At 36.8% G+C, this 27,948-nt stretch overlaps 1 protein-coding gene across 1 annotated transcript; it reads right to left on the bottom strand.

Annotated features, from left to right (window-relative positions):
- Nucleotides 1-112: 112 nt before the first annotated feature.
- On the bottom strand, nucleotides 113-26,962 carry FEZ2 (fasciculation and elongation protein zeta 2). Its single transcript, XM_071429533.1, has 9 exons — nucleotides 26,669-26,962; nucleotides 25,056-25,164; nucleotides 21,905-22,021; nucleotides 20,336-20,480; nucleotides 17,393-17,661; nucleotides 14,553-14,633; nucleotides 10,697-10,772; nucleotides 8,472-8,537; nucleotides 113-2,264 (listed from the first exon to the last, which is right to left on the bottom strand). The coding sequence occupies exons 1-9, from the start codon at nucleotides 26,902-26,904 to the stop codon at nucleotides 2,248-2,250; spliced, it is 1,116 nt and encodes a 371-aa protein (XP_071285634.1). The 5' UTR covers nucleotides 26,905-26,962; the 3' UTR covers nucleotides 113-2,247.
- Between the last annotated feature and the right edge of the window lie 986 nt (nucleotides 26,963-27,948).

Raw genomic sequence — 27,948 nt, 5'->3', positions numbered from 1 at the left:
CATGCTAAAACTAAAAAGAAGAATGAAATCCATCTCCCTGAAAGAATGCAAGATTCAATAATGGATTTTGGAAAAAAAGGATGCATAGTAGAAAATACAAAGTACACAGAACTCAGCAGAAAAGCAGATTAGCATGGTTCTTTTTATTCAAATGTTTTGAGATCTGTTTATGTACATATATAGGTATACATACAATACTTGCCACATTTGGCAGTTGTTTTTTAATGCATACAAGGTAAACAGGTACTTTTCATAATGAAACCTTGTTTAGTCTGATGAGAGGGAAGAAATTCCCAAGCAGATGCTTAGCTCACTAAAGCTGTTTCTGGTCTTTATTTCCAGTTTCATTACTTTTAGTAGTTTGTGACTTTAAGTCATCCAAGATTTGTTACAAGTAACATTAACTCTGACAGAAGTTTTTTTGTTGTTTTCCTTTTTTTTAAAATTTTTTACTCTTCTCTTAATTGTTGTTGTTTTATTTTGTTCCATCTTGTCACTTCAAGCCTCATCAGGAGATTGAAGCACCTCTGAATAATCTCACACAGAGACATGGTGGGTTTCACATGTGCACCATTTTTAAAATAAAGCAGGGTCATCCCCTTTGCCCATTTCCAGGCATCAACACTCAACATCAAGAATTTCTACACAAAAAGCATGCCATAATGAATTTATAACACACCAGCTACAGAAATAAATGGCTGCTTTCTTTTTAGAGAAACCACAAATGAATTAAAATAAAGCAACAAAAAAACTTCTTCACATATGCCACACTTATGGAGAGGATCTATTTATTCCTGAGCAGGCTGGCAAGTATACATTGGTGGTCAAGTGGGGGAGAGGGAGGAGAAAAATAATTTTAAGCTGATAAAGGCACAAAAGACAAAAATATTGAGGCCTTGAGGAAAAAAAAACCCAAAAAACATTATGAGAACTATCTTCAAACCATGTTGTTTTACTGATCAAAATAGTATTTGGTGAAGATGATAAAGGTGAACATTAAAGATGATGCAAGGTACTCAGGATAAAATTTCTCTTTAACTAACAAAACTCCTGAAGAATTTAGATGGAAAAAAACTGAAGAAAACATGTTTATCTCTTTAGAACCTCATATTCCAATGCCTTCAGATATTCAAGTATATACATCTGGATGAAGAATCAATAGGAATTCAACCTAAAAAAAAGCGGGTTTTTTGGGTTTTGTTTTTTAAATTAGCACTCCTTACATTTCAATCTCATCTTTTAGGCTGGCAAAATTACTTGTGACAAGTATATAAAGTTTAGAATATGGGGTACGTTTCTTTTACAGGATTTATAAAATACATTCTCATCTGTTTGAATGCAGGTACATCATCACAGAGGAGACAGTGCATACCATTTACAAGAGATATTTGTAGTAAAATTCAGAGATACATAACAACAAGCATCTCAACATAATACTAACTTGGAAGCCAGGTGCAAGTTTTTCAAACTGTACATGTATTTTTAAAAAGATACTGCCTTTTAAAATGTTTATATATTGAAGCATTTTCATTAAGATAAAACACCTTTTAAAACCAGTAAAATTATAGCAGCAATATGGGAGAATATCTAAGCCACATGAACATTATTAATTAAAATAAAACCAAATATGAAATATTACATTAGTCAGATGTTTGTGTTAATACCAAGAACAAGTAACACACAATTACTTATGTCAAACCAAGAAATCTGGATTTGTTCATCTATGAACAAATCTGTTGTATACAAAGCAGTGCTGATTGCTGACTTTCACAATCACCTTTCTGGAGTGTCCTGGAGAACTCACTTGAATCTTAAATTCCAAGTCTGACTAAGATCATTTTTTCATCTTTGTTTAGGAATTAAGGATGCTTTTAAATATGGATTCCTTAAAATGAAGCTTATTTTATTTACACTATTCAAAGTTTACCTTTCCTTCCAACAACAAAATGTGCAGGAGGATTTACTACATGCTATACAATGAAAAAATAGACTTTAAAAAGTCAGAACAATGCAAGTAAGACTGTACAACCCTTGTTCCCTGCTCCAGTTCATTGCACTATTAAATTAAACTGGATGAGTTGTCATGCCCAGATGACTTACTGTAGGATCAGAAAATCCACACACATGGAGGAGGTAAATGAATACTGCTTTAGGTATAGTGCCAAATGAAAAAATACTATGAGTTATATCCAAGGAAAGCTTCTCATCACAGAAAGGAGCATGGCTAATTCTGAAAGGCAGCCCTCTTCATGTAGGACACAGAACTGCAAAAAAACCACAAACAGACATTGATAAATATCAGTGAAGTTGATCTGCATAAAAATGTAATGTATATACTAAAGTATTTAAATGTTGGATTCTACCCTATTAGTAGCACAGTCAAATCTAGTAATCAACTGAAACTGGCAATTAAGTTTTCAGCCTCTCTCAAAAGGTAATGAAGTGACACAACCCACTATCTTTAACTAGTATTATCCAGAAATGAGTTAACTAAAGGTCATGTCTTAAATAGTGCTTTTTAAAGTGTTATATCAGAAAACAGAAGATTAAATAACAGGTGACGCATGCAGTTATATTTTAAAAATATGCACTGACAATTTGAGATTATAACTCTACTTTCTAATTCTGGTGCGGGTACTAGAATCACACAGTGGCAAGATAAGACATGTCCTTCACGTGTTTCTCATTCCTGTTTCAATGGAAGACACAAACCTCAGAGCAATCCAGCTTTCAAACCAATGCTAGCACAACACAAAAGCAAATAAAGAAGTCAGGTGTAACAATTAAACAAGAACTTCAAAGGCAAGAAAATAAATGTTCTCATTATCTGAAATACTTGCAGAATTTAAAAACAGAACAAGGTGCAAATTCTCGCTTCATTAAAACAAAATAAATTATAAGTTTTTACTTGAAAGATCAGGTATGAAATAGCAAGGAGAAAGATGGGCAATTTTTCTGCTTTCATGACATCTACAGTCAGAAAAAGAAGAAAACAATACTAGACACTTCATGCATTTTACTAACTACTAATGCATAGCATATTATTTTTAGCACTCTATTTTTGTCACAATTACTGTTTGAGGACAATTGGAAAAGAACACAAAGCTTAGCAGTAAATACATCTTATAAAGTTTACTGTAATAACACATCTGATTTCAAAGGAAATAATCCCAGCTGTAAGTACATACTTATATATTTTATATAATAGTTATGTAAGTATTATCCTTGTACACAAAGCTAAATCTTCATATTTTGTAAAAACTGGAAGTTTAAAAGTAGTAATCTTGAAATAACATGTCTAGATGTGATACCAGACAATCTACCCTAATACTTAATTCTGTGTATACACTGGTTTACATTTCATATGTATCACTGATTTGTTCTGGAAGTACAAATTAAGGAACTCTTGCTTCTAGCAGATTTTGTCAGATATTCTTCACTACCCATGTAGCAATAAAACAAGATCATTCCCCTTCCCACAATGCTGTCCTGAGCTTCTACTTTAAACCTGCTGTGAAGTCCATCCCAGCAGGCCCTCTCCATGTTCTCATGCCCCCAAAGAAGCAGGAGCCCCTGTACAGGCATTCAAGCAGGTGAACACATCAGACCTGAGGGGATGTTGGCTTTTGAAGGCAACAGCCACCAGCTCAATGCAAACAGCAGTTCCAGTCCCTCTCCTACCTAGATGCTGTTCCCTACAGTATTTCTGTTACTCCCACAACATCTGCTTCTGTCTTGTACGGTTGAAATTGGCAATTGCTACTTGTGACACTGAAGAGGCAAGCAACTGCACAGAGGCATTTTCTTCAGAAAGCAACCTAAACTTGCACACTGCAAAGATTACAGATGCAACTACACTATATAGAATATACATAATACTAATAATATAAATATTAATTTTTATAATATATATAAAATACTACTTGCATTATTGCACTTGGCAAATTAATCATTATGCAGAAAGTCATTACATTATACACACAAGAAGAAAGACTGACAGCTTTAAAAAGAAAGTAAAAATTCAATGAGCACTGTCCATACAAACATACTTTCATCAAAGGATATGGTACTTACTATTGTTGCAACACCTAAACCCAATGCAGCTACAAGGTATGACACAAATATCTCCATCTGCTTTACAGCTTAACTTGTGCACAAAAAATTTAGCTTATTTAGGTCTTTCAATGGACATAAGCACAGAGTTTTCAAATCACATTATATTAGTTCAACCATCAAAAAAGGTCAATAGAAAGATGAGAGCAAACAGCATTTAAATACTGTGACCTTACTAAGCTGCTAGCTTCAGTCCAGAAGTGTGCTTTCTAAGATAAAGAATTTCAGTCTTGGTTTGGTATTTCTTTCCCTGTCAGTAAATTCATTCCCCTACCCTTTTTCAAATCCCAGTTTCTCCTTCATGACTCCTAGTGATAAAATATAATAACAATATTGGCATATTAAAATACATTCAGAAAAATTAAGTACAATTGCAAATGCTGATCAATTTCATGTTACCAGCTATTTCAATTCTAAATCTATAAAATACAATATGAATCATAAGCTAGTGGGAGAAGAACTAGAGTTCACTTGCAAAGCAAATCACTAATTCCCTTTCATTATTGTTAGGTTCAGGATAGAAATGTTCACTAAAAAGTAAAATCAAACAGAACCTCAGAAAAGGAAAAATATCCCCTTGAAAATAATTTAGGCTGCAATAAGAGCAACAGGAACAAGAGAAGATAAGCTGCTACACTGTACTAGACTCTTCACAGGGTATGTACTTAGTCTGGCTTTGGGATACTTACCTTTGAGGAGATATTCCTTACAGAAAAGATCCAGGGGAGAGCTAATGACCCCTGGAAAGAGGGACTTAAACATGACAAGGGAAATGATGATATTTTAAACATTTTGGGGCACACAAGGGGGCAGTAGAAATTGGGAAAAGAAGATGCTTTAAAGAAAGCAAGCACAGAAATAATTTCAAAACTAATAATCCTACTGAGAAATGCATATAAAGGTAGTTTTATCCCCTAACATGAAATGGCCTGAGTTGTTCTTTTTAATTTCTTTATTACACTGGATTTGCACACACCACGTTTTGAAGATTTCCACTTCCAGCACTTCAGAAGGATTAGTTGGTTATGAAAAAAAATCCAAGAATGATTCATAGTAATGCAGAAAGTCAGTAGCAGACCTGGCTGCAGAACTGTCCTTCAAGTTCCAGTGTTATCCAAACAACCTTACCCAATCATTATTAAATGAAGATAGTATTAGCACACACAGAGGGGGTCTGTGTCTTCCTACAATCCAAATTTCAGAATTATTGGGCATTTAGTTCAAGTTATTGAAGATTACACAGAGTTTGTGAATTTTACAAAACACACTGGAACTCAGAGAAAATATAAACTTATTTCACTATCCTCAGAACACCAGTCATGTGATAAGATTTCGTATTACATCAACAATTATGCTCAATTTTATGGTTCCATTCACCTTTCCATGTTCACAGCATTCTTCTATTTGTTCCTTTACACTGTACTAACAATACTTTGGCAATAATCTTTTTCCTGATGTTTTTTTCTTCAGTTTTTGCTTCTGTACAATTTAAGTAACTTTTCAACAGTGCCCACTAGTACCTGGGCAAGTCTGTTAATAATTCTGTGGACAGCTGTAACACCCACATTAGACTGCTATCCTTATTGTTTACATACCACAGAATAGCAAGACAATGTTGCTTTAAAAAATTCATCAAGAGCATGTCTGTAAGATTTATTTTTTCTGCACTGTAAAACAGAATATAAAGTTTAAAAAAAGGTTTTACCTTTGTGCAGTCATATGCTAAACTGGATTTCCCATAAAGCTACACATACCCTAATGTCACAGGTAATTTACTGTCTGCTTTTTTTGTTGCAAGACTGGAAAAAATTGATCCTCAAAGGAACATGTACTTAACAGATTTTAACAGAACCGAGTACCTTTGGTGATATAATTAACACATTTCAAAATTTCATTTCTTGATTAAATCTTAAGAAAAAGTAATAAAATCCATTCAGTGTAAAATGAATATAATTACCACTACACCATATGGATTATACAACTGGGTCCAGGACTTCTTTCAGGAAACAAATTTAAACCCTAGATTTTAAAGATTTTTACCTTGCCAAGACACTTTTAATCTTTACAGTGAAAAGAGCAGAATCCTCAAAAAGTAGGTCACTCTTTTTATTTTGCAATTTAAAAAATAGGTTAGAATTTCAGGTATTAAAGCTCAGCTGAAAGTTGATCTAAGTGGTTGTAAAGAATTCAACCAATCTCCTCTTAACAAGCTTTAAAAATAATGTGCAGACAATAAACTGGTTGCTGGGAGTATTTTGTGCCATTAAAGCCTTGCAGGAGTTTCAGGCCAGAAGTTTTAGTGGCAGAAAAAGAGAAGTAGGTTACAACTTCAGAAACAACTGGAAGACTTTGCCTGTGCCACAGAGTAAATCTACAGTACAAGGTAACACTGTTAGCTGAGTTATAAATATTTAACATCATGTCAACATAGCATATAAAGCTTAGTTAAGGCTATACTGAAATTAAGAGTAAAATTCTCTGCTCACTAGCTCTGCACTCACAACTATCTGCCACTGAACACACAAATCCACACAGGATGAAGAAAGGCTTGGTTCTGTTCACTAAGGAAGTGGTAGCTGGAGGGAAAATGACTTTTCCTTTCACTATGAGTGATGTGATTACTCTTCATGTTCCCACAATTTGTGTTTCACAATTTAAAGGTAATAATGTTTGCACATGACGGACGACCTGTTTGAGCCAAGACACTCAATGCATGATGTTTTTGCAATTGTTGCATCTCACTAGTAGAACATCATGGGTGATTTTCAAGTAGCGAGCATACAAGAGGCAGGAAGGAACTTCAGTTCAAGCTTCCTAGCTCATCTTCTCATATGTTCAGGTAATCTACTTCTATATGCCTTCTTTGCTTTTAAAAAAGATTTCTCCATTTCTCTAAGCTGCCAGTTTCTCCTCAATATCCCTGTAATCTGAAAGTTCCTCTGGGTAGCTACATCTAAAAATAAGAGCAGACACTGTGAAAAGCACTGTTAAATCCAGTCACTTACTACCAGATGTATTATGAAGAGCAAAAAGTTTTAATTACTGACAACAGTTCATCCTGTTGCATCAAAGATTCTGCTTCACAGAACTACAGTTTAGTGCCATCAAGACTAAAAAAAACCTTGACCATGATCCTACATGGTTCACATGCAAACACACCTGTCTAATTTAGGAAGAATTTTTACAAAGAGTAAGTAAACAATGGAAAAATCAAAGGCATCAATTGAAAGGATCTCTGCATTCTTATTGTATGTGGCAGTTCTTCAACCCTACACAAAACTTAGAAATGGATCTCTTTCAACAGGAAGTCTGTTGGAGCTTCCAGAATATTGAATGTATTTTTTCAGTTTTTCTGAAGTGATAGCACACTATATGTCATCCATAACTCAAATAATGAAAGTACTTTTAAATATCTGTGAGATGAGATTATGAGAGTGACCGTAAATTTGTGTAAGAAATACAAAAACCTTTAAAAATCATATGGGGTGAGTGAAGTCAAAAGACAGTATATTTGAAAAAAGATGAGACTTGGAACACATGATACCAAAACCAGAGAAAAGCTTTTGCAGCATATGAAAAGCTGAGTATTATACACATTTTGGTGGCAAATAAAATGGCACCCATAATCCTTCTGTACAGGTATCTGTTCAGTCCTTGGGAGTCTGATGCATTTGCTAAAGTTTAATCACTTAAGAAAATTGTATCATATGCCAAGAATTAAGTAAGAACGTAAGCATTAGCAAGATCTAGGCAAAAATGAAGTCAGATGAAAAACATTTTAAAATAATTTAACAGCTTGGAAACTACCTGGAACAACTTCTTTAAAGCTAAAGCAAACAGTATTTTTTAATGTCTGACATTCTTTAAACACAGCCAATGTGTAAGACTGGAAAATAAATGACTCATACAAAAACTTATAAAACAATATCTAAAGAAGGTATAATAAGTAAAATAAATACTTTTCATTACTGATCAGAAGGTAACACTTGACATGAATCTGTGAGCACTTTGCATAGTAAATGCTTTACTACCATGGGTAGTTTGAGTTCCAATTACTGAAAAAACTGTACAATGGAAGATTTTAACTATACCCTTTTCAATTCATAAGCCAGACTCCTTTGTTCCTGATGTCATTCAGCAGTTTCCCATATTTTACTAACAAAAACAAAATAAACATATTTTATGTACGAACTGTACCTCAGAGTGCTTGGACAAAACAGAACATAAATGAGAGCTGTGTTTGATTGAAAGACAACATAATTCATGAATGCTGTAGGATCACTATTTTCAAATACACATTTTAAGTCAATCAAGTTAATTTAGAATCAAATAAAATCCCTGCTGAGAAGCATACTCACCCTTTAAAATATAGTCTGTTAACAAGCTTGGCACTTTCTCGCTATCCTCTTTCATGGCATGCAGAACTAAAGAATGAAAAAACAAGTCAGATATTTAATCATACATGAAACACAACATATAAAACAAATACCTTGCAGCAGTTCCAACTACTCATAGAGATACTACTATGAGATGTAAGAAGTCTCTTAAGTGAAAGATGAGAAGATACAATGAGACATCCCATCCTCTCCACATTTCACTTGTGTAATTCTCACTGAGCTCCACAGTTTCTGAATGCAAGAGTCCCATTCTGTGTGGTTAATATTACAGTAAAATGACATCAGTCTTAACAAAGACAAGCACCTCTTCCCTATAAAAGATTCTCACCAGAAGGAAGCCATGACATACAAAAAACTAAAGTATGCTAACAACTATTGCTGAGCTGGAAATCTCAGGACAGAAAAGCATGCTCCATTACTTAACATCTTTGATCACTACCTCAATTAATGGAAAATGCTGTGAATGATTCTATGGAAATATTAGTGGTGCTTTTCTCCCCTCCCTGAAATGGGGAATGTTATCTGCTGTAGGTTTGAAAAATCTTAACTACATGACTTAATTCAGCATTAACTTAAAATAATGCAAAAATGCCATTTTGTGACATACATGAGTAGATCATGTCCATCTTGACTATTTCTGAAGAAGGAATGGACAACCATAAACTTGTCTGTGACTACATAAAGAAAAAAAATGACTATTTTTTATAAAGTGCTCAGGACACATCTGAAAGAAGCAAAAATACAAAATTCTACTGAAAAGCAGTATTTAATAAACTCCAAATTCCTCATATGAGACTCTAAACTCAAATTATAACATGTGTTTTATTTCCATTTTTACACTGAAGGAAGACGTTAGTGTTCATAACTCTGGAATAATACAGAGCTTTGAAACAAAAACCAACTGAACAACCCTAAACACCTGCTTGAACAACAGCAGAGACAGTGAGTCACAAACCTGCAACTGACTCACAGGATCAAGTTCCAACCAGCCCACAGAAATCAATACTGTTAATACTCTTTACAATGCATTTGTGCAAGACATTTTTTTTACTAAACCATCAAACAAAACAAAACGTTTTCAAGAGGCTTTAATACGTGCTTAATAGTCAAGTGAAATTTAAATATGGCAAGAGGATAAAATTTCATGGCAAGAATAAACACAAAAAGAGAAATCCTTTGTCACAAAATAAGTATGAATTAGCACCTAAGGCTGTCTACTGTAGAAAAATAAAGGGAACTTTAATTCCTACTTAAACATTTCATTTACTCTGGAATTTATATAAAATGAATTTTCTCTTTCCAGAAAACAACCAATGAACCTTTTACCACCCCTCAGCCACCTGTGGAATCACAGAACTGCTGCTGAAAATCACTTTAAAGACATAGTGAGATTCTCCATTGAAACCTGATCAAATGCATTGATGCACTCTACCACCTACTTTTTTAAACTTTTCCTATAAACATCCAATGAAGGAGATGCTACTGACTTCTAAAGATGCTTTGTTGTATTAAACCACCTTAATAAGTATTTTTTTTAAATAAAACCTTGATTTCTTGCAAATTAGAATTTAAAAAAAAGCCCAATAAAATCAAACAACTAGAGGACGAAGAACTTGTAATAATTTTGAGGATCTAGCCTAAAAAAGATGTGAAGAACAGGGAATTCAAAGCATTGTAAAAACTGTGTTTGGTTTGGAAATCCTAATTATCAAAATTTATTGACAACAAAATCCCCCCACCAAAACCATAGAGAGAAGCAGGCTATTCCAAAGGCAATCAAGTGCAATTATTATGGAACTATAGTCCTAAGTATCTTGACATCCACTCCATTTTGTCGAAGTCACTACAATAACCTCAGTAAAGCACAGCAAATGTAAACAAACAGGGATGTATCAGGCACTGTATGACCAGATTTCATGATATGCAGCCAACATCAAAATGTGGGAACATTTACTTTCTGATACATGCAGGTTTCTGGCCTTCAGGGCTTCAGACAGCAGCTAAGAAACAAAACTAACATGAAGGCTCAGGAAACAAGCTGGCCAAAATCCATGGTTCAAATCATTCATCCTTACATACATGCCCTAGAGTAAGAGGGAAGAGAGAACTGGATGGATTCACTGGCTTTGAGCAGCCACAACTGGATATACAATGAGGAAAGGATCAGGGGAATTTTATATACTCACTTTTGGTTAATGTTTGAAGGTCTTCAACAGATGGGGGTCCATTTTTCTTCTCATAAGGAATGACGGTTGTCAAGTACTGTCAAATGAAAAACAGAGTTACTTGACAGTCCTTTCATGCAACTTTGTTGTTTGCATTTTATTTTGTAAAAATTGTAGCAATTGAAATTGCTAGCTACAAATAATCATATTTCAGAACAGATTAAGATTCTACCTTTTCATCTCAAGAGCTTTTATCACAGCAATCAAGTTTGTTTGATTTTTTTTTTTTCCAAATTATGTGGCTACTAGAAGTCATGCAGCTAACTGTCTTCCCTGCAAAGAAAATGATGCTGTCCCACTGTTAGGTGAAAATGGAAACAGATGGCTTTCACCTTCTGCTGTTACACACTTCCAACCAAAAAGAACAAGGCAAGCCCAATGAAACAAAATACCCCAGAATACAGAATTAGATTTAAATTATCAGTTTTCACAGCTGAGTGTGCTAACAGGTAGTTTCAAATCAACTCCTTTTTAATTTTATTTACTGAAATCTTTAATTCTTGTCTGCTTAAAAAAAAAAAAAAAAAACCACAACAAAATTTCTTAAATCTTTCAAGATTTTCATACCTGCAGTGCAACTAGGATTAATTTTCAAATTCTTGATGTAACCCGGTTGGGTCTTATATTACATGCATTTTAGACAACACCTTACTTTGCAGCCTATATGAATGCATATTCTCCTTAAAGAGGTCAGAATTACAAAAGTACTAAAATAGCTGGAATTTTCCCCAATGGAAAAGCTTCCTGAAAGTTCCCTCAAGTCAATTTTTAAGAATTAAAAAGGAACTTTATTCTGGTTTTACAGCTACAAGGCAGTAGGCAAAGTAACCCTCAATGTCTCGTTCAGCTTGACATCTACCTAGCTCTCCAGGCAATGAGCAGAGAACACATGATGAGAAGGTACAAGGAGCTGCACTTGGCAGGGGGAGGCTGAGGGTTGTCACACAACACACAGAGCTATAACACTGCCATGTCTGCAGCAGGATCACACACCTCACACCCAAGCACAACATCTGCCTAAAAGCCAAGCAGACTCAGCTCAGCAGCACTGAACCCACTGTACAGGTGGTGCTGACACCTCTCCACGACCTTCTGCAAACACAGGGAGCTCTTCTCCCTCCCTTTTCTTTTGGCATTTTTTTATGTTCACCCAGCACAGCAGAGAAGAGTAGGCAATGCTCCTCAGGAAACAATCAGTTTTCAATTTCTGTTCCAGGAGATGTAACCAAGCATCACCAGAGAACTGTGCTCTTAATAAAATTAACAGAATCTATAGCTAAATATAAAGCTGCTGAATCTGCCAATGGCAGAGATGAAAGTGGATCTACTAACACAGAAATGAGATTTCTGGCTGTCTTTTCCAGCCTTCAGAACTACATGGCATTCTACCCTTTACCTGCACAATAAAACACTAAGATACTAAGATACACTGTACCAAATATCAGCTAACCCTGTTTCCCTGTACCAAATATCAACTAACCCTGTTTCCCTTCTCCTGTAAACTTCACCTTCCATTCTTCATCTCTAACAGTAGCAATTAAAAACAGAAAAAGGAATTTCTTAGTTTCCAGAAATACTTTCCTTCTACTCATCAACTTTGCAACTGTAACAATCAGTCTCTATAACAGCACTATAAAAACTCATTTCCTGAATTGCTGTGTGAAGATAACATATTATGAAAAGAATGAAGGAGTGACTGAAGTGCAGCTTACTGACAAGACCAAGTGTTAAATCTGCTGTGACCTCTAAATTTTTGAAGCAGATTTGATGACATGATAAAGCAGCAATTCCCACTGCAATTTTTCATCACCTATGAAAAGTGTTTGATATGCCTGAAAATCAAAATGAAGATGACTGTCTTGAATTTTCTTCTGGAAATACGATCCCAGAAAGAGCTACCAACATTTCAATGTCTTTTTTTTTGACTACATTACCAGATAGGAACAGGGAGTTCCCAATGGAAGTTTCTCTTTATATGGTGAAAATCTCTTAAGTAATTTTTACTTATGTCTCAAACACATGCACAGAAAATGGGACTAAGATTTTAAAAAGGGAAGTACCCACTATGAGACAAAAAATACTAATCAAACAAAACCCTCCTAAACAAAAAACAAATGCCATAGAAAAATGGATTTCAAGGCATTAATCATAACAGAGCTGGTATCTTTCCTACTTTCTACTCTACATTTAATTTTAAATTCCTATTTTAAAGTCATATTCCATGACTTGCTTCAAGATACAGGAAGGGGAATATAAAACCCCATAAGAGGTTTTCTATATCCATACGGATATAGAAAAAGATAAATCAGGAGAAAAGTATGATCAACACAAAGAATAATATTAGTAAATTAACTCAAAAAATGACTGGAAGAGTTATTCAATTATTTTAACGAATGATTATGCTACTTATATCTATACAGGAGGCAGTGAAAGTCTTTTAACCAAAAGTATGGTGAGGTGGCATAGCTAAATAAGCTCACTTCATGAAAATATATGATATTTAAAATATCTAAAGATACAGGTAGAAACAGCTGTTATTTATGGTTAAGATAGCCAAGGAAAAAAACCCCAAAAAACAAAACAGCATACAGGTACAGCTTTACTAATAGTGTGATAACAGAGAGTGATAAAAAGTCTTGGTGAGTGATAAAAAGCTCTGTGCATGTGTTGAAGATCCCCAAAGCTGAGGACAAACAAATAACTAGATCAATGTATTCATAAAATCTCATACATATACTTTGCCTGAGAAAGCAGGCAAGCCTTTGATTTCTAGTGTCATGATTGCAGAATGACTCGAGAGGAATTGTTTTACCTTCTAAACTCCTCTGCAGGATACAACACTCATCTTCCAGACAAAAGCCTAATCAGCCTTGACTTCTAAAGTACCAGTCAATTTATTGCCTCAATGGACTTCTCACCAGGGAAAAAAATAACTCTAATGGACTCCTCTGACAAAACTGCATAAACTAATATAGTGGGTACACATTAAACAACGTGAAATGCCAATATTTTGTAGTGTGCCAAAAGACTAAAGAGCATAAGCATTAGCAGTTCACTAAAATTCAGAATGCAGTTAATAAAATATATACTACAGATCTGAAACAGCAGGTAAGTTATTACTTTGAAATAAGGCATAAGAATCTTGCTTCCAACATCTATATGATGCTTCCAAGGTACACACAACATCCATATAAAGCCCACGGAAGGTGTGTCTGCTTTACATTTTAGTATTTAAATAACCAACTAAAAGACACAAACTTGCCTATAATGCCTGTATTTTATATTGGTAATCTGCAGTGCCCGTATTTTGCTACTTTTAAAATCATGCAGTTTTCAAAGGCAAAAGAGTTCAGTCTATACATTTTCCAGGTGCTACTCTCTTTTTAGACGTATCAGCTCTGAACATTTGAAGAGAAAAGAAAACAAAACCTTTTTTCATTATGCAAGTTGCTAATGCTGAAGGCTGAAACACTACATCTAACCTGATACACATTCTTTGACCGGTTATTAGATTTTTAGGCGTGCAATGTATCTAAAGCATGCATTATGCTAAAACAGATTTTAGTCTGGGGTAAGAAATACAGGTTATTAGCTCAGTGCATCTGGGTATCAAGTCTTGAATCTCTTGAGCTGCTAAGGAGAGAAAGAGACTGTAGGCTGATCAGAAACCTGAGGTAGGGAAGCAGAGATTCCAGCATTTTATCCTGTTTTTTCTTGTCTCAGCATTTATCTTCAGCTACTGTCAATTTTCAAGATCTCAGCTCCTCCCAAAAGTGCAGGCAAAGAATGAGAAAAAAGGGAGAAGATAGCCCAGCACCTGTTTCTCTCCACTTGAGTTTCCAAACGTGTGGCGGAAGCCATTCTGTATGACATTTGAGATCCCTTCCATGCTGAAGCGCTAAAAGTAGTGAAAACACAGCAGAAAGACAAAAAAAAAGGGACAGGAAAAGTTCAGAAGACTATTAATCAGCATTTATCAAGACTATGAAAGACAAATGGCAAAGACAAGCTCCAAGATGTATTTCAGCACACTTTTATTTCTTCACTCACCTACTTAATTTTTTTAATTAAAAAGCAAACCTTATAATGGCAGTTAAGCAGTATTTCTACACCAAAATTTCTTTAAACAAATTCTTCGCACTGCAGACCCGATAATCGAGACTTGCCTTTTATGGCTGTTTCATTTAGAAATGTAAAAAAATAGCAGTTTTCAAAGTTCAGCTCACTGTAAAATCCCCTCTAACATTTGTGTTTGAACAGTGTATGTTTAGAGACACTATTGACACTAATTTTTCAGATTTTAAGCATGTACCAGAAACACTGTTCAGAGGTAGTTGTTTTCAGCTCTACCTCTTTAAAACTTTTTATGCTTTCATGCTTCCTTTTTCACAATAGAAGCAACAATTAGTATTTCCTGTTTCCTGTAATATCATAAAATATACACAATTAGATAATAATAAACCCATATTGATTTCAAGCTCCATTGCATGGAATCATGGAATCCAAGTAAAGAAAAAGCAGTATATAATCCAACTACACATTTTTCATTGAAGTTCGTAATCCTTTTTGCTTGCTGGAGAAGTAAAAGAAAATCAAAATCAAAACACTATTGATGTTTAGCATGCGATATAAAATCAGCAAGGGACATGAACATAAAAAGAAGAAACAGCCAAACTGCTGACACAGGGCAGTATGATGAGCACACCTCAGCATGTTTATCTGAAAGTATTTATTTATGTGAGAGGAATAAAATGTGCTGGAATACAGTATTATTTTACCTTCTAAAGCACACAAGGTCAGTAAAGTCATAAATTTTGCCAAAGCCACCTTAACTCTTTTAAGATAACGTAGTTGAAGGAACTGGTATCTTCAAGCCCTGACTATTTTTAACTGCTCCCCTGTTTTCCCTTGTGAAAGAGATAGAAGTTTAAAAGTCTAAGAAACTGATTTACCCAAAGACAGTATCAAGGACAAAAAACTCAAAAAACCTGGTTTTTTTTAACTATTCAGTTACAGTATCTACAGGAAAATTCATTTTCTTAAGAGTGTGACAATTTAGCTCTACTTCCAATCTTTGTATTTAAATGAGATTTCATTACAGTTAACCAAATAACCACTAAAACATTATTTATAAATAGAAACTCAGTCTTCACAAAGCTACAAGAACATACTACTGTATGCGCAATCCCAGCCCAAATGGATAAAAAAAAAAAAAGGGAAAAAAAGACTGTTGAAGAAAGGAACCTGGAACCTTGCACCTCTTTCTGGGAGAGGGCTCTCAAATCTGTCCTTGATGACAGTGAAATCTATTTTCAAAGGAATCACACATATGCAGCTACAGTCTCACCTGTGAGCTAGTCTGTTCAATCCCTCTTAGAAAGCAATCTGACACATCTGGATCTTGAAGTGACCAAATACCAAAATGTCTTATCCTGGGACCAGGTAAGTTATACCTGAAAACATCATTCAAGTTTCTAATCTTTAAACCAACTAGAACAGTTCGTGAATCACTTCACTCAAGTTCCAAAACAAAGTAATTATTTTTCTTTCCAGGTAGAATATGGTAGAATATCCCTTTTTTGTTTTCCATGACTGGGAAGGAAACAGGAACTATTCACAGTGCTCTTGTAAAGGGATGACAATTTTGTATGGTTTTCCAGACATATACTTTCTTAAGTTCCACTAAAACTTAGCTACACACACAAACATCTCTCATTTGACAGATGAGATCAGAATGCTATTTGGGGTATATCACAGGCATCTTATGCTTGTAAGTTTAGAAATAAATTCTGAAGTATTATTATTTCATTATAAATGTTTATTCCTTATATTTGAAAAGCAAACCCCAAAAACCTTCTTATGTTGAACTGAAGCATTCTTTCTGGGACTTAGCCAAGATACAAAAGCACATTTTTTGCATCCCATAAGAATCATTAAGAAATTCAAATATTAATATCCCACTTAAGTAATTTTAAATTATACTAGACAGATAAGAAAGAAAAAATTGCATTGACAAGCTAATAACATGATTTCTTTTGTTCTTTGACTGCTCTCATCCAGCTCTACTTGAAAAACATTTTTCCTTTTGTTGCTATGTTCTGTAAAGAATAAAACAAATTATCTCCTCCCTGTACACGTGCACTACACTTTGGCCTCCTTCCTGTCTCCTGTTGAATGTAGTAACTCTGCCACAGGTTAGGAGATCCAGGGTAAGACATGCACATTTTTCCTACCTAGAAACCAGCATGATCAATAAACATCTGTGCAACTACAGCAAGAACAGTACTGAATTTCCTGCAAGACTAACACATACTAAAATTCACACAGTGAAATCAAACACACAAATGAATTTGCCTACTGACAATAGAACGCAGAGAAGTACATCCAAAGATAGTATTTTTGGCAAGAAAGGTATGCTAGTTCCAGGCTGATTTGCAAACAGGTAAAAAATATTTTCTGCATATGAGAAAAGTAAAATATATAGCCCTGTGAAAAAAAAATTCTCAACACAAAAAGCTTAAGCCCTGTTTGTGAATGAAGGCATGGAAGCAGGAGTACCAGGTTATCTTAATATAATCTAGTACTACTACTTCCCTTAGTGGAAAAAAAACCAACAAAAAAATGTAAATGTACGAAGACTTATAAAAATTTTCTTACTGTTCCAGGCATATGACCTCTTTCTTGTTTGCCATTCTGAGGACTACCATTTTTCAGCTTCTTTTTCTTCTTTGCTGTTTCTTTGTGTTCTCGCTGTTTGTTTTGTACTTCAATGAGGACAGAAATGAAGCTGTTTTTCACTTCCTTCTCAAACTCCAGCTCATCTCGTAGAGCCAGCTGCTGCACCAGTTCCTCAGAATAATCCTTAATAGCAGTCTCAATTTCTTCCAGCAGTTCATTTAATTCAGCAACAGACAATCTTTTGACTCCTACAAATAGTTCATATAAAAAGTAATATGTCAAGATTTTAAGCATGAGTAAACTTGTGGGAGTTACAAGAAAAATGTACTCTGAAATTTCTCAAAACAAAAAATTCAGTTTTAAAACCACATAGAACAAAACAATATTCCTAAAGGAATAAACACATCCCAGAGGTGACAAGATTAGCAACAATAAAATGGTTAAATTTTCTTCTTACTTCTGAGAAATATGGGATAATCTGCAAATATGAAGAATGTGTTGGTAGTTTATGCTGGAAGCTGAAGTAAGTGCTAAACTTCTGACACAACTATTAATTATTAGTTTCCTCTGCACTCACTGTTCAAAGGAAAAGGCCTCCATATTTTCTGAACTACTGGGTGATGCACTACATATAGTGCAATTATGACCAAGAAAATGTTTTGAGGCTTGCTTGAGTTAAAAGAAAGCAGATCTTTGAGGCCTGCTTTCTGTTCCAGTTTAGATCTGACATGCCTCGGAAGCTGGCAAGTCCCAGCAGCTGCTCTGTCAAAGAACATAATCTTATTTGGCACTTGAGAAACAGCTAGTCCTGATTACACTGACAGATACAATCTGTTTAAGGACACTGCATAGATGCTTGCAATTATTTAATTTCATTAAATTAGTCTAGTAAGTATCTTGTCTACAAGAATACTTGTAAGGGAAAGCACCTACAGACAAGTGTTGAAAAATACAAGTAAGGCCACAAACTACAAAAAAGTGTAGCTCTTAGAAGCATCAAAGGTAGTAAGTGAAATGTGAATTTTTTCTCTTCAATTACAGTAGGGAAAATTGATTGGAGAAAGCTCCTTGTCACTTACTTAACTGAAGAGAAGGCAATGAAATCTGTTAAGACAATTCTGTGTCAAGGAGCCAGTGTTTTTCCAGGTAGCTTAGGCCTTAAACTCTGTTCAAACACTGTAACAGTACTGAGAGAGGGCACCTGTGAGTGCCAACACTTAAAAACCAGCTTCACAGCCTAAAAACCAATTGTTCTAAAACCACAGGTGACAGGTGTAGGTTATCCAACTGCACTTCTGACTGATGACAGATCAGTTGTCATTATCAAAGTCTTGAAAGGGCTACATAGGAAATCCTCAGCTAATGCACATGAGTGGAGACAGAGCAATTCAAATGCAGAAGACTACACAGACTGAAACTTAGCAGGCTGAGGAGCTCACTTGTGTAGCCAGAGCTTGATTTTTGGACTGCCTTAATGTATGTCTTTTCCTATTCAAGAAAAAAGTAAATAAAAGTGATTTCCTCCTCTGAGTCCTAAATGAATTAAAATCTCTGATCTATCCTATAAAAACCAGAGTTCCTAGGAAAAACCGATAAAAATTTCAGAGATGCAGAGAGATGCAGACCAATTCTAAAGCACCTTCACTTACTAAAAAAAGGTAGAAGGAGTTTTATTAAAATAGTGACCTGAAAGACATGAAAGCAGATTCTGAGAAACTGCTGAAGCAAAGTTAAATTATCTGCCAAAGTAACTCAAGGCACTATTTGGTCGAGACTGACCTTTAAACTGTAAAGATGCAACAGAAAAGATGGACTCCTGAGGCAAAGCAAAATTGACATGATATGAAATACTGAGCAAGCTTGATTAGCTCCAAACCTTAAGACATATGGAACTGTCAGAAAACCAGGAAGCCCTGCTGAACACAATACATTTTGCTTTCACATTCCTGAAATGTATGTGTTGAGACAGTTAAGAGACCATTTTCATGGTTGGAATCTCATTTCTATAAATCTGAAATGTAGCAGAAACTCTAAGTCATGCCACAAGAGGTCGGCCAGTTTTCTGAATCTTCTACAAAGTTTGTACTGTTAACCCAGACTATAGGAAAGAGAGCATCAAACTTTTAAAGAAAGACCAAAGCAGAAAGATCATCTATCAAATATTCTTTGTGTTCCTACTATCTTCTAGAATTCATGTTGATAAATGTAAAGATTAAACAAAATTTTCCATCACAAAACTGATTAGTCACAGGTTTTTTGCATGCAATTCAACCTACTACAATTTAATTATTAATCTAATTTCTCCTTTGCTTTTGTATAGGGAAACACAGATGATTTCATTTGAGTAGAAGATACAAAGGATATTTTTCACTCTTAAGCTTTCCGAAGAGGAACGGAAAGGGAGGACTGAAAAATATGCATGGTCCTTATGGGGCAAAAAAGAAATGGTTGCCTTATTTTTGTGTTACTGTCTATCAAGATATGTTGCAATGACTGAAACTGTACCAAAGGTACGGTAAACTTTATTTACTGAATAGCTTTCAAGAGCTTTAGCTGATCTTAAACAGTGTACTGGCATCAAGAAAGTATCTCACTTTATAGAAAATAATGAAGTTTAATAAAAAATGATCAACTTATCACTTTACCCATGAAGGGATCTCATTTCAATGTACCAACCTTCAGAATATTTGCTTTAAATTTAAATTCTATAAAGTCTTATTTTTGTTCTTAGTCAGAAAGCTGACAAAGGTAAGTCCTCTATGCACTAAATCTATGCTATTATTTCAGAACATTTTGAAAATATTTTTTGAATGCAGATATTTCATAAGAAGGACTTGCTAAGAATCCAACACATTGCAAACTTACCCTTTAAAATATTTTCATTAAGCATAAGAGCAAAAATGCTAAATAAATACCACTTACTCTCTTCATAGCTGTTGTTTGTACTGGATCTCTTGAGGGTCTGAATTTCCTGGGAAAGTATAGAGAGCCGATCTGATTGGGTGGGTGTTTCATCATCTTCTGGATCAGGCGATTCCTGCATCATTTCCTCTATTTCTTCAATCACCTTTGGAAAATGAAAATCCTTATGAAAACCCTCCTATGTGAAGAGTTTGCAATTTGAAGCAAAGCTGGATGAAACAACCACCAACACTAGATGGAAGAGGATCAATAAAATTATACTGACGTTTCCTCCCCATTCTTGCTCTGAGAATAATCACACCTTGTAACAGTAAATTGGTGATGGCATAACAAGAAGTGTTGAAACTATGGGCTCATTTCTATATGAAGGTACCCATGATTCTGCTTAAGAGAACTAAATTAAAGAGTAAGCTGGAGTATCTTTCCTGAATATTCAGTTGAAGGAAGACACAACAACAAAAATCAATTACCTCCTCCACTCCTTATTTCACCACATTTCTCTATGTAAAACAAACATCCCCTCCCTCCTCCAACCAAAACGTAACAAAATGAAAACAAACAAAAACAACAAAGAAAAAGTCACAAAAAACTCTCTGAAAACCCCAAAAGCCCTCTAAACAGCCTGAAAATCTACTGTGCTTGTGAGAAGTTTTTTGAACTTCCCACATGATCCACCATGACCTGAAGCTGATTTGCATTCCTGGGCGTCAGACCTGAGCCAGACAAAAAGTATGACAACAGAAATTCTGTGCATAGATAGCTTACTTTACATCACATAAATGATTACATTTCTAAATCAGGCTAAATCATTAACTAGACATCTGAATAAATAACACAGCAACTTCTAGATGTTTAAAGGCTGTAGTCAGTACTGAGATCTAACCCACAGTAAAAAAGAGCCCAGGCAGTTCAAGCAGTCCTGTCTCCTGTACTATTAATAACCGTGTTCATCACAGTTCACAGCTTAACCATTGCTTAACCATTTAAGCAACAACAAAATAGATTATTTGTTTGCTTACTAAAGCAGGATCTTAATAGACCTTACTCTCATTAACCTGACTCAGAAGAGCAATTTTCAAGATAACTGAAGTAAATCCATGGATTTGAAGACTTTAGATACCAAGTAATTTGAAATTTTGATAGTAGAAACATTGATCTGCCCTCATGTTAGGCCAAAACTTCAAAGAATTCTCTCTAACAGCAAAGCTCTATGAAACTATGAACTGTCACACAGTTATGCTGGAAAACTAAAAACTCCACCATACCACTAAGATTCTGAAAATATTTTTGCTTTTTACACATATATTTAATTTAGCAGCATTCCTGACTAATTAATGGTAAGAAATACACAAAGATTTCAAAGACCCTGGACTATCAACCTCACCTGAAGTACTGAAACACTTTTCATATCTGAATGATGTAATGCTCTCTCCCACATTATTAAAACCCTAAACAAAGAACAACCAAAAAGCTTAGCTACAGTAAGAGCAAGAACAACAACAAGAAGAAATAATAATAATAGTAATAAACATTCTACACCAACAACACTGTCTTTGCTGAACACTTTACCTGCTCTGCTGTGAAGAGTGGCTCTTCATTGATGCAGGAAACAATGATAGAATGCATATCCAACTGTTCTCTCAGCTCTTCATCATCTGACAAGTCAAGGTTCAAGTTGTCATTTACCTAAAAAGCATGAAAAGGTGCATTTATATAAATATATATACACACCCCTAGTGTGAGGGTATAAAATGCATGCAACATGTACAAAAAACAAATGGGTAACTATCACTGAATTTTAAGAATGAAACTGAATCTTGGCCATAATAATGGAATCAATAGTTCTTTCTGTCAAATAGCCTGCAAAATGAAATCAAAACTGCAACTGGACAAAGTTAAAATAGCTGTCAATCTTTAATGTTGTTAAATAATAATCCACATACAAAGACCATACACACACTGACATGCAGATATCTACATGGGAGGCTGTCAAGGAAGTACTTAAATCTTAACTGAAGATTGACAAATGTCTGTGTAGGGTGGAAAACTTGCCTTTTATGTCTAATGTTACACAAACCTCTTACTTTAAGTGCTTTTATGGTTCCATTTCATCACATAATAAAAGACATGGAAAAAAACTGAGAAGAGTTGATACTGAATAGTGGTATCAGAACACTGGTATCACCCCAGATTATTTAAAAAAAAGTGTCATTGAATATCTCAGGGTCTTTTCAGAAAGAAGGAGAAGTAACACTGTTCCCATATATACACCACCAAATGACACTCATCCTAACCAAAGATATACATACACTAAGGGACATAGGTCCCCTCCTTAATAAGTCAGGCATATTTTACTTTCACACAGTGATATATCCTGGTTTATTTACAAAATTTTTTCTGTACTTTGTCTATTGCTAGATTCCTGCCTAGAAAAGCCCCTCAAAGCTGCAATGCCCAACATCTGCCATTTGAGCTCAACTGCTTTAACTCATCTTTGGGCTAATTTACAAGCATCATGATGAGCTGTAAAAAGTCCTTGGTCTCACAATATCAGTTTTCAAATTTTCTTGTAATTCCTCCAACTTTCTCAGTTTCTTCAGAAACCTTACTAGTTCTCAGATTCATTTTGAATCTGCAACTGCCATGCCCAGATAGCTCACCTGCAGGGACAAACACACAATTTGCACTTCTTCAGCGCTCAGAATGAGGTCAAATGTCCACTTTTTTCCACAATCTGAATTCCAGTAACTGTGCAGTGACAAGGCTCCACTATGACTCTCTCTTCACCTCCTACACAGATACACTCCAATTTGGCATTTTTAAATGTCTGCTGTCCTCAAGTATTTTTCCATGCACATAGGATATGACAACAATGATGGGACAGTAAGCAAGCATAACAGTTTATCTAGAAGGAGATCTGCTTTCACTCCTGACATCTCCAGAAACATTTTGAGAGACCTTCAAAAACATTTTGATAATACAGACTAATAAACCACCAAAAATGGTATCAGCTGTAACCAGGACTAAAAGGAACACCTGGCTTTCCAGCCAGCCACAGTCCATGCCTCCTGTCCTCCTGCTAGCAGGGAATGAGCCATTTAAAAGCAATCTAGTGAAAACAAAACAAACAAGGAATTGCACAATCCCATTCCTCATACCACTGTGCACAAAACTTCCACCCAGCTACTTTCACTGTCAAAAATGTATAAAGTGTGCATAGACTGTCATGTGAAGGAACCAAGATCAGGTGAATCAGCCTTATTGACCTGATATCTTTCCCTACTAAAACAGGAGGAGAAATGCTTTCTGCACAATTTTGGTAGCATATTATTAATTTCACACACATCAGGGAAGTGTTGCTTAACTGTTAGTTTTCATTTTAAGGAAGATCAGCTGGTCCATATGTGCTGTCACATATCCAGCAATACTGCTGAACACAAAGCAGCAGAAGAAAAGTATGTCAAACACTCCCCACAGCCTTTACACATCAGAAGGCATTCCATGTGGAGTGAAAGCTGAAAAAACTTCAGATACATTTAATCCATGAACTGGTTTTCTCTCTACTGGCAGCATACCCAAGATTCTTTCTAATCCAGCAACACCACTTTACACTTTTTTTATGTACTTTCTTCATAACTTCCTGCAAGTAACTTAAAAAAACTATACTAACATTTTCTTATGTTCTATATTTAGTTCCTTATCAAGAAATCCATTAGTCTTCCAGTCTGTTTTTTCCTGACACAAGGTCACAGCATGGCAGGGCTGTATTTTTAGTTAAAATGTAAGAATTTAATTACTCTAAAACCATTTATAAATCTGAACAAGGACTCAATAAAAATTAGAAGAAACACAAGTCAAATTCAAGGGATAACCGTGATATTCAAATCAAGAAAATGAGCTCCAAATTTGCACCTTCCTCTACTCAATCCCAAAGTATCTTCTTCAGCAGAACAATCTTTGCTTCTGTCACAGTAAAAAGCATCTGTTGATTATCTAATGATAATCAATTATCTTTGGCAGAAGCCAAAGCATTACCCAATTTTCTGATATTTTAACACACACCTGAACTTCACTATGTTTAAAAGATAAGCCACTAGCTTCCTCAGAAAACCTGTGAGATGGGAATTCCTCCCAGCTTCTCTTCACGAAGTGTTTTAATCCACTTTTAAGATCATCAGAGGACAACCCTTTCTATAAACCTCTCTGAAGCTCTTAATTCCCTGTTCCCGCCCCAGAGAACTATTCTAACTCTTAAATAAGGAAAACAAAACAAGCTCTTGCACTTCAGAGTCTCCTGGGCCACCTTTCTTGTTAGAGATGCCATCTGACTGTGGAATTAGATGAACTTTGGGAAGTCCTCACTGGATTTACTAAATCAGAGTATTCCTGCCTCTCTTCCTCCCTTACCCAGATCAGTGTTCAACATGCATCATACAGAAGAGAGATTTTATGTGAAACACTTTCTCATTTTACATTTTCTTCTATCATGCTCTGGCTCTAATGAAGAGTCATCTCAAACTAACCCTGAATTATTCCAGCCCAGGGTGATACAAACATACATCAATGGTTCTTTGATGAAAAGCTCTCATGTATAATGGCAAGTACTACAAATATTTTCAGCCACTTAATAACAACATTCTTTTATACAAATGCAAACAGTTTTACTTCCCTGTTGAGTACCAAAGATCCAAAGAAGGTACTTCTGCTGATCAGAACTTACCCCTTTTTCTGAAAGATTCAGCGTTGGCAAGTGCAAAGCTCTGGTGTGGGAAGATTTCCAGTCAACTGGCATCACATTACCATAATTATCAGTCAAGGCATTCCAAATCCTGAAGAAAAGAATAAAGGAACAAAAATGCAGACCTCAAAACAAGCAGCAACTGAATCAGCAATAACCATATTCCTAATGATCATATACCTCTTTCAGTAACTGTATTTTCCTCCCTAAATATTCATCTGCAAATTGCTGAAAGTATTTTTAGTGTTTTAAAGCTGTGAAAAAATGCTTTTTTGATAAATGTAAGTTACTTCTCATTTTAAGCAACAATGTATGCACAGCAGTGAATCAAACCAATAAATGAAGACACAGCTTTTATACTAATTATGTAACTACACTCAAAATCTTTTCTGGGGGTGGATGAGCCTTTCCGTCAATGAAATTTGAGCTGAGCTATAAATTACATTCCTAATGTTGTTTAGCAGAGGCTGAGTAGCAAATTCTGAGTTCTGAGCCAAACCTTTTCCTTTTTTCCTTTCCATTTATCACAGAATAATGAAAACGTACAGATCAGACTAAAATTTTGGAAGAATCAATTTTTTTTCTAGGAGAGCTCAGCCCACCACTCTTGTCCTCCTGTTTCTAGAGCGTGTATCCTCTCTGGCTGTCCTGGAGGCTTGCAAAGGCAGATCTAGGCTGCTGAAGCCGCAGCTCAGTCTTTAGCCACAGCAGCCCCGTGAGCAGGCTGCTTCCTCCAGTCCCCAGCCGAGCCCTGCCTCCAGGCGCTGCGCTGTGGGTGGATGTTTGGAATGGTTGCCTAGCTAAGGCTCACAGGAGGGTCAGAGGAAAGGCCGAGGCAGACACAGAAGGGCAGACAGAGCCTCATCACTGCCCAGCGTGATTCATGGTTCGCTGAACTTACCTCACTGTTTACACCACTGATCTGGTATTTTGCTAACAGGCTTTATTTTATTCTTCTCTTGGAAGAACAGAGAGACAGCTGAGTTACCTTAAAGTAAGACAGCAGTATTTTTAATGAATATAAGCTGACTAAATTCACTATAAAATAAGAAATAGAAGCATTCGTAAAATAATGTTAAAAACTGTACAGCAGCATGGCCCAGAAATGCTCTATTTCTCCGGGGAAAAAACTCCAAACAATACTCGCAGTTGCAATTTTGTTCTTCACCTGCTTTCTGCACTTTCCACGTTGAAATTCAAGCAGCGAGACAGCGGACACTTTGCAGGAAGCTAAACAAATACTAACCACGGTCACTGCACTTCAGAACAAGTACTTCTCGCTAGCTCGACGGGGTAAGAGGCTCTGGGATGCTCACACGCTTCCCTGGCAGTCAGGGGGATAAAGCCGGAGGGCTCTCCGTCAAACCCGCGCTGCGGCGGCCGAACGAGCCCCCTTGCCGAGGCCCGGCGCTCCCAGCTGCAGCCCCGGGGCGGGGAAAGGCTCCGCTCCCGCAGCCCTCAAGCCCTGCTGGGCTCGGCAAGGCCCAGGGGCAGCGCTCTCGCAGGGCAGGGCGGGCGGGCCGCGCTGTGCCCTCAGGCCGGGCCGGGCCGGGCCTCCCCTCCGCTCCCTCTCCGCGCCCCCGGCCCGCACTCACTCGTCGTCCTGCAGCGCGCTCTGCTCCGTGAGCGGCCGCAGCGGAACGCGGCTCTCGCCGCCGCCAGCCCGGGCCTGCGGGGGCTCGAAGCAGAGGGACAGCTTCGCCCCGAGATCCCCGCCGCCCCAGCCGCCCTTGTCGCAGGCAGGCTCGGGGCCGCTCCCCGCGGAGGGCTGGAATCCCGAGAAGTCCTGCCAATCCCCCGGGTCTCGCTGCGAAGTCGCCGCCGCCGCCATAGCTGGGGACGCGGCGCTGCGCGCTCCCGGCGGTGCGCGCTCCCGGCGGCGCGCGGCGGGCGGGGCCCGGCTGAGGCGGGGATCGCAGAGCCGGGCCGGGCTGGGCTGGGCTGGGCCGGGCTGGGCTGAGGGAGCGATCGCAGAGCCGGGCCGGGCCGGGCCGGGCTGAGGGAGCGATCGCAGAGCCGGGCCGGGCCGGGCCGGGCTGAGGGAGCGATCGCAGAGCCGCACACAGCGGTGTCCGTACTGACTCCCAGCTCCGCACCGAGTAGGGGCGGCTCATCGGGCAGGAGGGGCAGGCGTAGAATGGTTTGAGTTCGAAGGGACCTTTAAAGATCACCCAGTTCCAGTGCATCTGCCGTAGTAGGAGTATTTGCAGTTGTAGTAGTAGTTTTGTTGTAACTTGTTTTTATACTGTCATTGATGCCTCCATTCAGTCACCCACTACACAAGAATCTAAGCTTTTCTTAGAATCTACTTTTTCTTACCAGCACTCCCATGCCCATCCTTTGCTAGCTTTGTATTGTGCCTTTATGTGCAGTAGCTTAGGATGGGCTTTTTTTAGATTGCATTTTTTTTTTTTGAGAAGCCATGAATTTTTGATATCCTAAAATACGTACCAGCAGTTTTCTCAGCCTAATTTCCTGATTCAGTTTGAGTTTCTTTTAATTTTCTTTCTGTACTTCGTACTTGATGTCTGGCAACGCTGCAAGTGGAAAATGCATTCCTAGTTAAGCATTGGAGTGCCACTGAGGTCATTGAAACGATTTGCATCCTATCCTACTCAGGATCATGACAGACTGATAAACCCTAGTGAAAATAGGCATTCCAAATATGATCTTTTCAGACATTGTAAGGCAGAGGAGGACAGGACTACTTATGAGTGTTAAAATGTGGATGCATCACTTGTTTTATACATTGATGTTTTCATTGTTTTATACATGATGTTCTCTGTTTCATTCTGATGAAAACCCAAAATGCTTGCAGAGTTTGAAGATGCTCTTGTAGAAGACATAAGTCTGCCATAGTCTTAGTCTTGGGAAG

This window comes from Agelaius tricolor, unplaced genomic scaffold (genome assembly GCF_023055355.1).
Source record: "Agelaius tricolor isolate 1412-34295 unplaced genomic scaffold, bAgeTri1.0.p SCAF_1, whole genome shotgun sequence".
NCBI classification, from domain to species: Eukaryota; Metazoa; Chordata; class Aves; order Passeriformes; family Icteridae; genus Agelaius; species Agelaius tricolor.
This window is presented reverse-complemented; position numbering and strand designations above follow the sequence as displayed.

What these genes read in the sequence shown, in the direction of transcription:
- FEZ2 (XM_071429533.1), bottom strand. Translation starts at nt 26,904, where the DNA reads ATGGCGGCGGCGGCGACTTCGCAGCGAGACCCGGGGGATTGGCAGGAC. An exon ending in TGAATCTTTCAGAAAAAGGG is followed by an intron (nt 22,022 to 25,055) that starts GTAAGTTCTGAT and finishes CATGCTTTTTAG; the next exon opens with GTAAATGACAACTTGAACCT. An exon ending in AAACAACAGCTATGAAGAGA is followed by an intron (nt 17,662 to 20,335) that starts GTAAGTGGTATT and finishes AACTATTTGTAG; the next exon opens with GAGTCAAAAGATTGTCTGTT.